Source organism: Myotis davidii, unplaced genomic scaffold, assembly GCF_000327345.1.
Source record: "Myotis davidii unplaced genomic scaffold, ASM32734v1 scaffold1527, whole genome shotgun sequence".
Lineage (NCBI taxonomy): Eukaryota > Metazoa > Chordata > Mammalia > Chiroptera > Vespertilionidae > Myotis > Myotis davidii.
This window is the reverse complement of record NW_006298269.1, coordinates 526,393-538,759: the sequence shown is the minus strand read 5'-3', so window position 1 is coordinate 538,759 and position 12,367 is coordinate 526,393. Positions and strand designations below refer to the sequence as shown.

At 47.9% G+C, this 12,367-nt stretch overlaps 1 protein-coding gene across 1 annotated transcript; it reads left to right on the top strand.

Moving 5' to 3' along the window:
* On the top strand, positions 1 to 9,384 carry LOC102765642 (alanyl-tRNA editing protein Aarsd1; the record flags this gene model as incomplete). The annotated part of the gene is made up of 13 exons (XM_006773915.2): positions 1 to 12; positions 139 to 270; positions 371 to 530; positions 2,264 to 2,321; positions 2,890 to 3,046; positions 3,143 to 3,259; positions 3,484 to 3,614; positions 3,810 to 3,876; positions 4,063 to 4,154; positions 4,808 to 4,862; positions 5,559 to 5,653; positions 6,934 to 7,065; positions 9,165 to 9,384. Coding segments are annotated over 13 exons (1,326 nt in total), but the record flags the coding sequence as incomplete, so codon positions are not given.
* Positions 9,385 to 12,367: the final 2,983 nt, after the last annotated feature.

Sequence of the window (12,367 nt, the reverse complement as noted above, 5' to 3'; positions counted from 1 at the left end):
TACGCCCGGGAGGTGCGGTGCGGCCGCTGGGCGAGGACCCCGATGCTGCCGGGCAGAGGGGCCGCTGCGGGAAGAGGGCGCGGTGCGGAGGGAGAGCCGCGCTAGATTCAGTTTATTCGTTCGTCCCTCTCTGTTCAGTTCACCACCACCGTGGTCTCCTGCCGTCCCGCGGAGCTGCCGACCGAAGGAAGCAAAGGCAACAGGGACGTGCTGAGCGGTTTCCAGGTGGTGCTGGAAGACACGCTGCTTTTCCCCGAGGGCGGGGGACAGGTACCCGAAGCCCCTCGTTCCTTTCTGCCGGGGTCTCTGTGTCCAGGAGTGAGGGCGAGCCCGGCCTCCCTCTGCTGCTGACCGGCATTTCTTCCCCCAGCCTGATGACCGTGGCACAATCAATGGCATCTCTGTGCTGAGAGTGACCCGCCGGGGGGCCGAGGCCGACCATTTCACACAGACACCCTTGGCCCCTGGGACTGAGGTCCACGTCCAGGTGGACTGGGAGCGGAGGTTTGACCACATGCAGCAGCATTCAGGTAGGTGGGGGCGGGATCGGGGGCTAATGGGGGAGGGGGGCAGTTGCTCTCTATGGGATACGGTTTGGGCTCTCTAGGAGTTAGCCTTTTGGAAAAGTCAGACGTGTGCAGAATCAGCTCCGCTTGAGGCAGGTTAAGGTAGATGTTATAAAAGCAATATGAGCAATTAAAAGTATTAGAATATGGTGCTGGCCGGGAGGTCCAATTGGTAGAGCATTGCCCCAACACACCAAGGTTGTAGGTTCAATTCCTGGCCAGGGCACATACTAGGAACAGCTAATGAATGCATACATAAGTGGAACAACAAATCGATGTTTCTTTTTTCTTTCTCTCTCTCTATCTTTCTCCCTTCCTCTTTCTCAATCAACCAATAAAAATTAAAAGTATTAGAGTAACTGCTGGATTTGAGCATTACCAACTTCCTGTATTGGTGTCTTTATCTGGATGTGTCATAAACTTCTTAAATTCAGAACATCCAGAATGGTATTTAAAATTCATCCATTAAAAAAAAAAAGACAAAAACAAACAAAAACAACAACGAATAAAAGTCATCGATTCCAGCCTTGGCTGGTGTGGCTCAGTTGGTTGAGTGTTGTCCAGTGCAATGAAAGGTCACGGGTTAGATTCCCAGTCAGGGTACATGTCCAGGTTGTGGGCTTCGTTTCTGGTCAGATATGTTTGGTGCAGGAGGCAACCAATTGATGTCTCTCTCTCTCTCTCTCTCTCCCCCTCTCCTTTCCTCTCTCTCTAAAATCAATAAAAACATTTTTTTTTTAAAGTCACCCATTTCCCCAGACTTGGTCTTCCATGAGCGTTCTCTCTATTCAGTGCATGGCATCAGCAGCCACCTAGTTTGTCAAAATCCTGGAAGTTAGTACACACACTCTTTGGGGCTAGCCAGTCAATCACGAAGTCCTGTCGGTTTATCTTCTAAATGCTTCTCTATTTCCTCCCACTGTCAGTGTGATCATCTTAGGCCCAGCTCTCCTTGTCTTTTCCCCAGACCTCTGTAATAGCCTCCTGGCTAGTCTCTCCACATAAAGTCTTGCTTCTTGCAGCCTGTTCTTCGCAGAGCAGCCAGAATAATCTTTTAAAAATTAAGATCGGATCATGTCACTCTCCTACTTAACGCTCTTCAAAAGCTTCCTGTTGCTCACGATAGAGCTGAACTTACCATGGCCCCCAAGCCCTACCTGGGCTGGTGCTTGCCTGCCGCTCCAGCCTCAGCTGGCCTCCCTCCCTCCTGCTCCCAGCATTCTGCCTGTGCTGGCCTTCCTCTCGATTCCTTGAACACATCCTGCTTCTTTCCTCCTTCAAGGCCTTTGGTCTATTCCCATTGCCTTCCAGTTAATTCCTTCTATTCCTCCTCCTCCTCCTGTTATCAGTCGGAGATAATGCTGTATCTCTAACATCAAGCCCTGTGCCTTGCATGTGGGAGGTATTTGATAAATATTTGTTGAGTGAATATGCCACATTAGAGCTTCAGTTCAAATCCTGCCTCTGATAAGCTACGTTGCTTTGGCAAGTTACTTGATATTTCCAGGCCTCAGTTTCCTTATTTGTGAAATGGCATCGTAAAGCCTCTTGCAGAATTCTTACGAGGATATTCAATGAAGTATCTCAATGTTACCCAGTGCCCAGCAGGTCTTCATCAAGGAAACTTTCTATGATGATGTGGGAGTATGTGGCTGTCTGGGCTTCTCATTCTTCTCTCTCTCATTCTCTCTTATCAGGGCAGCATCTCATCACAGCGGTTGCTGATCACCTGTTTGGGCTGAAGACAACGTCATGGTGAGGAGGAGGCATAAGACTAACTGCAGAGCATGACTCCGGACTCCCAGCTCCTTTCTCAGTATTGGGTCAGGGGGTAGGAGGCTAAAAGAAAGAGCAGTGTTCTGAATCTGCTGTGTTGTCCTGGTCCCCTTGAGGGTGGGGGGTGGATGACCTTGTGTTCCTTAGGAAAAACAATAGGATGAGCGGAGAGATATCTGCCTTTGCTTAGGAAAGAACATAGAATTTTGAGCCTAAAGACCTATGCAGTGTGGATCTATGTGACCTTGATCACATTCGTTACTACCCCTCAGCTGTAAGATGGAAATGACAATCCCTACCTTGCAGGGTTTTTGTGAGGATTAAATAAGATAATTTATGTGTGTGTGTGTGTGGGGGGATAAGGACACATTTGTAATACCTTAACTAATAATAATAATAAAAAAAAAATAAAACATCAAAAAAAAAAAAGAAACCTTAAAAAAAAAAAAGATAATTTATGTGGACATTTTTTGTAAACTGAGAACTTTCTTACGTTGTTACTGTTGTCATTATCAGCATCCTGTGGCTCCTCTACTTCTTCTGACAGGGAGTTAGGGCGACTCCGGAGTGTGATTGAGCTGGATAGCCCCTCTGTGACTGTAGAGCAAGTAGCTGCCATTGAGCAGAGCGTCAATGAAAAAATCAGAGACCGGCTGCCTGTGAATGTGCGAGAACTGAGCCTAGATGATCCTGAGGTGGAGCAGGTGAGGGGAGAGCCAGTGGGGTGGCTTCTGTAGAATGGCCCTCTGGGGGCGCCTCATCAAAATTCAGACAGCCCTTCTCCCTCCTCTGTGTTCTAGGTGAGGGGCCGGGGTTTGCCAGATGACCATGCTGGGCCCATTCGAGTTGTTACCATCAAGAATGTTGATTCCAACATGTGCTGTGGGACCCATGTGAGCAATCTTAGTGACCTTCAGGTAGGTGAGGAGGGACTTCTGAATGGTTAGGAAAGAGGGTGTGAGGAGTGTGGGATCACAACAGGGTTGGGAGGGGTAGAGGGGGACAATTGGGGAGTCCTGAGCAAAATCACTCTTTTATTGCTTCCCAACTAAGGGGTAGGTCTAGGTGTCTCCTACCCTTGTGTCCAGCACTCACTGTGTTTTCAGTGTGTGTGTGTGTGTTACCTCCTTGCCTCATGTAGGTCATTAAAATTCTGGGCACTGAGAAGGGGAAAAAGAACAAAACCAACCTGATATTTCTGGCTGGGAACCGCGTGCTGAAGTGGATGGAGAGAAGTTACGGAACGGAAAAAGCATTGACCGCTCTGCTGAAGTATGCCCCCTCCTGTTGTCTCCTGCTTCTCGGGACCTGGACACCCGGGCTTAGCCTTCCTGCCTGTAGGCAGGCAGAATAATCTGGCTCTGGGCGGTGAGATGTGATCATAGATGACAAAGTGCAGTGGACGAACGCCCAACACCAAAAGCAGTGGGGAGGCTGGGCAGCTCTCCACGGGCCTCTCACTTGCAGGTGTGGAGCAGAGGATCACGTGGAAGCCGTGAAAAAGCTGCAGAACTCCACCAAGCTCCTGCAGAAGGTGGTTATTCCCTGGCGGGTAGAGAGCGCGTGGGCTCTGCCTGGAATAGGTCTGGGACTTGGTCGCTCCGCCCAACCAGATGTGTAGTTTGTCTGAGGGGGAGGGAGGGGAGAATGAAGTGGAGGGAAGGCGGTGCTGTCTTGTTATCCTTCCCACCTGTCTACTCAGCTCTGGCATCCATTTCAGAACAACCTGAATCTGCTGAGAGACCTGGCTGTGCACGTTGCCCACAGCCTCAGGAACAGCCCAGACTGGGGACGTGTGGTGACGTTACACAGGTGAGAGACAAGGCAGGGGCGTGAGGCTTTAGGGCTCAGCCTCTCCCCTGTATGCAGTGCACAGTGGTTGGCGGCCACTCACTGGTGTTCTCAAGGCTGGGTAGACCCTAAGAAATGTGTTACCTACCAGATTTTTGGGGTTGATATAAGCATCTTCCTTTTTAATCCTCACCTGAGGATATTTTTTCCATTGCATTTTAGAGAGAGCGGAAGGAAGGGAGGGAGGAGATAGAGATGGAGAGAGACACATCAGTGTGAGAGAGAACAACAATGTGAGAGAGACACATCCACTGGTTGCGTCCCACACATGCCCCCACCCGAGGTGGGAGCAAACCTGCAACCCAGGTATGTGCCCTTCACCCTAACTTTCATTAGCACCTTCCCTCACCTCCTTCACCATCTCACAGGTCTTTACTTCCCTCAGGGAATCCTGTTAAAGGGAGACAGAAATAAACGCAGCGCTTGTTAGGAGCTGCTGGTGCTGAGAAGGACGTCCTGCTGGCTCTCCGCCAGCACGCTCTCTCTGCTGAGGGGCCTGGGACTTCGCACAAACAGGCAGCAGGAAGGCCAGCCTCACGAGGAGGAGCTGGGCATCCGGTGGTTTCCCAGCTCCCTCTCCAACCTGGATCTCACATCTGTGCCTTTCGTTGTAGGAAGGAGGGCGATTCTGAGTTCATGAATATCATTGCCAATGAGATTGGGTCAGAGGTAAGAGACGCACCCTGGGTAGAGACCTAAATGAGGGGCGTTAAGTTAGCTGAAGCCCTTCCACATGAGCACATGAAGAGTAGGGGACAGAAATTCATTCAGTATAGTTTTCTTTTTTTGTATTAATTCTCACCCAAGGCTATTTTTTCCATTGATTTGTTGTTTGTTTGTTTATTTGTTTTAGATCGAGTGGAAGGGAGATAGGTAGGGGGAGAGGGAGGGAAACATGATGTGAAAGAGACACATGAATCGGTTGCCTCCACACCCCTGACTGGGGCTGGGGTTCAAACGTGCAACCCAAATACGTGCCCTTAACTGGGAATGGAACTGGTGACCTCTTGGTGCATGGGGCGACGCTCAATCCACTGAACCACTCTGGCTGGCAGCTTTCTGTCTTCTTAAGGTTGAACCTAAGTTCCTGTGGTCACTGGTGAAAAGTTTCTTGGCTCTGGTAGGCCAGAGTGGAGGGGCTGCATTATCATTCATTCGAACATCACTTGTGTTTTAGAGAAAACGTCTTTTTTTCAGTTGAGATAGGATGTGTCAGTTTAAGGCGTACAGCGTGTTGATTTGATACACTTATAATTGCAGTATGATTTCTAAGTCTGTTCTTGAGACTGAGGAGAGTGCACAGTATAGAGGGGTTGACCCCACACCCTTAAGTATCAGGGTTCATCTCCTTGTCTTACCTCCTAGGACACCCTCCTGTTCTTAACTGTGGGCGATGAGAAAGGCGCTGGGCTCTTCTTACTAGCAGGGCGAGCTGAGGCCGTAGAGACCCTGGGACCCAGGTAACCGTTTGTCGACGGCTTTGCATGGGTGGGAGAGCCATAAGCCTGACCCAGGACAGCCCTTTCCTGAGGACAGGCCGCCACGTCTGCAGTCTCATTTTGATTCACATCACAGACCTGTGATGTGGGCTGAAATCATTATCTCCAGCTGTCATTCCCAGTTTCACGGGTGAGGGACGGCACGCCCGGTGCCTGGGATCTCACAAAGCAGGGGCGGAACTGAGACGTGAACCCAGGTCTTTTGGCTCTAAATCATGTGTTTTGTTTTTCTTTTAGAAATTGAGATCCATAGGTGATACCTGAGTACAGGTGCTGGGATATCAGTAGGCAGATGAAGCAGGTGCTTAAGGCACCAGCAGAGGAGAGGCACATAATCTTTGGGGGGAAAAATTAGGATTTTGAAATAAAATGTAAAAAGGCATTGATATAATTGTTAGGAAAAAGTTAGAACTTTGTTGGACTCCTTTCCCCTGTGTTATTGTTTATACTTTGTTTTAAATGAGATGTGGTGGTGTAGTGCCCCTGTTCTTTCTAACGGAATCTTCACGGTCCCAAGTGCCTCCGATGAATGTGTGGTTGTCGTAGGAAAACAGCTTTTAAAGCAGAGGTTCCTGACAGGCAGCCAGGATTGGCCTAGAGATTGGTTTGGCCTGTGTACTACTTTAAATTTAAGCCAAACCGGTTTGGCTCAGTGGCTAGAGTGTCGGCTCTGTCCAGGTTGCCACAGTCTTCTAACGGAATCTTCACGGTCCCGAGTGCCTCCGATGAATGTGTGGTTGTCGTAGGAAAACAGCTTTTAAAGCAGAGGTTCCTGACAGGCAGCCAGGATTGGCCTAGAGATTGGTTTGGCCTGTGTACTACTTTAAATTTAAGCCAAACCGGTTTGGCTCAGTGGCTAGAGCGTCGGCTCTGTCCAGGTTGCCACAGTCCGCCTTTCTTGCCCATCCGTTTGACTCCCTGCTGGTCCCCACAGGCGTGTCTGTAGCCCCTAGTGTACCTTCACTCTGCTCTCTGGAGGTTGCCATAATCTATCTAGGCCATTTCTAGACACTTCTGTTGTTTCCAGTTATTCACTCTTACAGTAAACATGGTACATATTACATGTGCAAGTATTTTTAAGAAGGATTTCTAGAAGCCATCTACTCCTCCTCTCCCTCTCCCTCGCCCCCAGCCCCCAGGCTCCAGCCCCCAGCCCCCGGGGAAAGACTCAGGGCTGCTCTTGGTTTCTCTGTGGCTTTCCCCTGAGGACCTCCTTCCCCTGACACATCTCTGCTTCCCAGGGTGGCTGAGGTGCTGGAAGGCAAAGGCGCAGGGAAGAAGGGCCGCTTTCAGGGCAAGGCCACCAAGATGAGCCGGCGGGCGGAGGCGCAGGTGCTTCTCCAGGACTACATCGGCTCGCAGAGTGCTGAGGGGTGAGGACTCGCGCCTCCCGGCTCCACAGAAAGAGTCTCTTGGACAATAAAATAGTTCGATTTGCAATGATTGTGGTACCATGTATTACTAATTTATATAGTGTTTGCCCGTGTGCTTATGCAATAATATCTGTGAATAAACAGGTCACTCATTTGGTCCCTTAGACATAGCCTGTGCGAATGAGTCTTATGTGGTAAGGTGCACTAATGTACTGAAACTCAGTTGCAGCCTTTCTTCACGTAGAAATATGCAGTAGGGCCTTGACTTACGAGTTTAATTCGTTCCGTGACGGAGTTCATAACTCAAATTACTCATATGTCAAATCTTAAAGTGAACGAGTGAGACCCGTGATGCTGGGCTGATGTTGTGGCGTTCACTGTGACATTCGCTGCGCCAACTAGTGGTGGGGTATCTGAAGCTGGCTCGTAACCCGAATTTTAGCTCACAACGCAAAGCAAAAAATCGGCCAAGAGACGGCTCGTATCTCGAAAAACTCGTTAGTTGGGACACTCGTAAGTCAAGGCCCTACTGTAGCTGCCAAAGGAGCATACAAGTCAGGTGAATGAGTCTAAGCCTGAGGTCACAATTTAAGGAAAATATTCTGGTTCTGTCACTCGCCTGGGGAAGTTACCTTGCCTTTTTAACCTTCAGTTGCCTCGCTGATAACATGGCAGTAAGGGCAGTACCTAGTCCTCCCGGGTGTCGTGAGGTAACACTCAACTGTGAGTGCTCAGGAAAACATTCGACTCCCCATTGATCTAAACACAGAATTGTTGAGTCCCTGGTGTCCTGCGCCTCTTTACCTTCCCGTTGGGAGTTGGTGATAAATGCAGGGGCCGCTACCCTACTGTCCCCCAGGTGAGCTGTGCCCCGGGCAGTGCTGAGGACATGGATGCAGCCATCCCAGGTGCTTTCCTGAGTTACTCAGGCGCTATGATTGAGCCCAGCAGCTCCCGGCAAATCGCTTTAATTTAGATGTTCATCTTGTTCGCCCAGGACTTTATTCAGGTACCATTCCACAGGAGGAGATTCTGCCGCTGTTCCTGCTGGAGGAACAGGCAGGCCGGGAACGTGGCTTCATAGGATTTTGCTGGGGGGAATGGAGTGGTCACCCAGGGCAGTGGCTTCTAAGCTTTTTAAATAATGGAAACTTCCACGAAGTTTTCCAAGTAGAAGCACAATATGGAAATGGATGAAAGCTGCTCTGATCTGGTTGGAACAGGGAGTGGAGGCTTGGAGCTCGACAAGCCCTTAGGAAGGCCCCTGAGTGCCCCCCCTGAAGCCATAGATACCATTTGCCAAATTCCCAACCTTGGCATATCCGGACGATGCTCTAACCAACTAAGCTACCTAGCCGGGGCAGTGTTCCACTGCATTTAAACTGCAGACAAATCCCCTCCAAACAGCCCCTGAGCTTTTTTCCTCAGAGGGCATGTCAGTTAATGACATTTGGAGTTGGTCCTTCAAATCAAACTTTTAGTTGAATCTTGGGTCTCCTGATGAAGTTACGTGATTATGTGATTACATGTATATGTGATATACCTGTAGAAAGTTCCAGCTATGAATAAGAATGTAGTCTGCAAAACTAGGAAATCCAACTGACAATCCTTTCCGTCTTAGAAATATAAAGGAAGAGACATTCATTCGCAAGTTACCTTCTATTTAAACATAATGGCAATTTTATTTTATTTTTTAATATATTTTATTGATTTTTTACAGAGAGGAAGGGAGAGGGATAGAGTTAGAAACATCGATGAGAGAGAAACATCGACCAGCTGCCTCCTGCACACCTCCTATGGGGATGTGCCCACAACCAAGGTACATGCCATTGACCGGAATCGAACCCGGGACCTTTCAGTCCGCAGGCCGACGCTCTATCCACTGAGCCAAACCGGCTTGGCTAAACATAATGGCAATTTTAGAAGCTGTCTAGTACTGATTCCCAATTTTCCAACTAGGTTTCAGATCTTTCTAGGGCTATCCATCCTAAGTAAGGTCACAGAATCAAAACAGAATTCTGGGCCTGGAAGGAACCTTAGAGATCGACAACCTGATCTGGCAAGTGAGGAAATAAATTCTTTTTTTTTCTTTATTGCAGTAAAATGAACAACATAAAATTTACAATTTTCACCATTAAAGGAGATAAACTTAAGCGACTTGCCCAAAGGTGTCCCTTCCCACTGCAGAGCTCTGCCTCAAAGCTCCGGGTTTCATAACTCAGGTGACCTTGCATCTGACTTATAAGTAATGCACCAACTCCAGTTACATGTGAGTAATTGAAACAGCTGAGTCCAGCCTAGTGGGTTTGGCTCAGTGGATAAAGCATCAGCCTGTGCACTGAAGGGTCCTGAGTTCAGTTCCAGTCAAGGGCACATACCTTGGTTGCAGGCTCGATTCCCAGCCCTGGTCGGGGCGTGTGCAGGAGACAATAATCCATGTGTCTCTCTCACATCGATGTTTCTTTCTCTTTCTCCCCCTCCCGTCCACTCTTTCTGAAAAATCAATGGAAAAATACTCTCAGGTGAGGATTAACAAAAAACAAACAGCTGAGTCCATGATGAGCCCAAATCTGACAATGCCATGTACAATGATAAACATCTAGCCCCTCATTCCGGGATAAAGCTCTCAGTTGGTGTTGGCAAAAGTCTTTCACCTTTATAATTAAGATCTTAAACTGAAATCAACCTAACACTCAGATCCAGCTATAAATTTAGACAGACAAAGATGGTCAAGGCGTAGACGGTTAGGATGAAATAACAGAAGAGAAATAAGGAGAAAACTGACACCCAGGGTCATAAGCCGTGGTTGTGGGCAGCTGTTTCCATATTCTCCAACCCCGAGAGGAGCATTAGATGAGCTCCTGGCTATAAACATGGTTTAATGAGAGAGAACTGAAGTTGCATGGACTGGGCCTCTGAGTGGATTCAGCTCTGGCAGGCAATCACTTTTCCTCATGTGTCAAGAGCCCCAAAGGAAAGAATGACAGGGTCCAATCAGTCATCTCCCAAGTGAAAGAAGCTGAAACAACTTGTCTGGTAAGATTGAAAGCCACAGGCAGACTACCTGTCAGGGACAGGAATTTGGAGTCTGAGGCTTTCGCCTGAAGCCAGGAGGCACATTAGTGGGAGAACTGGGCTACAGGGAGGTGGCCAGAAGGACAGGGAATTTGAGTTTCTGAGGCAAAAATTTAGCCATACCTAGGGGTACAAAAGACATCAAGAGATGTTTAAAATATTTTAAAATATATATTTGTATTGATTTTAGAGAGGAAGGGAGAGGGATAGAAAGTTAGAAACATCGATGAGAGAGAAACATCAATCAGCTTCCTCCTGCACACCCCCTACTGGGGATGTGCCTGCAACCAAGATACATGCCCTTGACCGGAATCAAACCTGGGACCCTTCAGTCTGCAGGCTGATGCTCTATCCCCTGAGCCAAACCGGTTAGGGCAAAATGTATTTTTTAAAAGTTTTCAACTTTGACCCTGAGCCACCCAATTTCCCTTGCCCGAGACAACTACTGTCACCAATTTCTTATGTGTCCTCTGGTAGTATTTTTTCATAGATGTGCATAAATCTTCCCTCTTTTGGTATATACTGTACACTCCTCTGCATTTTTCTTTTCTCAGTTAAATGAGTGCCATATTTTAAGAGAAAACCATAGTATAACATTTATGCAGAGCAAAATGACTCATTGGTGGGAGACAGGGAAGCATAATTTGCTTAAAAGAAGATTCCTTTCTTACAGAGGGACTCAGGCAGGATTCCGTTGGACAGAGGCCCACATGAGTTCATTTTCTCTGGTGTGTGTGACCTCCCGTCTCCCTGTCTCTGTTTCAGCAGTGTGGAATAAAGAGAGGCCTCCCTTGCTTGCCATCACTCGATGAGCTCTGGTTATTACCCACACCTGGGCATTTCTGAGGGCGGAAGAGGTTCTCTGCACACCGCACCAGAACCACAGTCACAACCAGATGGTCTCAGGCAAACCAGGTATCGGGTCTCCCCTCGGAGACTCTCCCTGAGCCTCTTTACCTAAAAATGGGGGTGTGCGTCCTGGCCAGTGTTGCTCATTGGGTTGGGTGTCCTCCTGTGGACCATGAGGTTGCTGGTTCGATTCCTGGTCAGGGCACATGCCCAGGCAGCCAGCTTGATTCCTGCTAGGGGGGCTTGCAGGAGGCAGCCTGTCTCACATTGATGTTTCCTTCTTTTCTCTCTAAAATATCAATAAACTATTTTTTTATAGCAAAAGGTGGAGGTATATTGAGAAGCAAGCACAGACTCCCATGTGGGGAGGGGGATAGAGTCCCCAATAAACTATTCTTTTAAAAAATATTTTTTTTAATTGATTTCTGAGAGGAAGGGAGAGAGAAAGAGAAAGAAACATCAATGATGGAGAGAATCATTGATAGGCTGCCTCCTGCATACCCCACACTGGGGATTGGTCCGCAACCCCGGGCATGTGCCCTGATTGGGAATCGAACCATGACCTCCTGGTTTATAGGTCAACGCTCAACCACTGAGCCATGCCAGCTGAGCAATAAACTATTCTTTAAAAAAAAATAAATAAAAACGGGGATGTGAACATAGCATCCTAAGAAAGAAGGAACTTTCTGAAATAACTCAGGAAAATACATAAACACTTGAGCAAATTATGTGAAAACAGTAATTTAGTTGTGTAAAGAAAGGGAAAATAAAGCAGCTGTTTTTTGAACTGGTGATGTCATCGGTGCCTGTGGAAGGGGCCTTAATCCAAAGCCCCAAGGAGATGGGGCCGGAGGGGCATGGGCGGGGGGAGGTGGTGCGGGGGGGCGGAGAGGAACAGTTTGTTTTCAGGGGATGGGTGGACTGTCTTTCATGAGGTTCACCAGAAAACCAACTAGAATTAGTTTAATTATTTATTAGAGTAACATTAAATTAGCACAAACAGAATAATAGGTATTTTATTAGCACAAAGTGTGATAGAGTTTTATGTACACATGAAATAATAGATTATATATCCTGGAACATTATTATAACCCACTTTTACAGCTTAGTAATAGTGAGAAGGGACTCCTTGTCTAAGACAGTTTTATGACGTAAGTTCCCATAAATTGCTAAAGACATGGATGCTGTGGCTTGCACCAAGGTGAGGGTCTCCTGGGTAACAAACTGTATGTGCACAGGTCGGTCAGCCGTTGCATGAGAAACAGACAAGGAGCAGTGACAGGAATTCAGGAAGTTATTGTGACTAAATGTCCCATAGCCCCACTTCACCCTTTAGTCCTGAGTGGAAACCAGGGAGCCGGCCAAGCTGTGCTAGAAT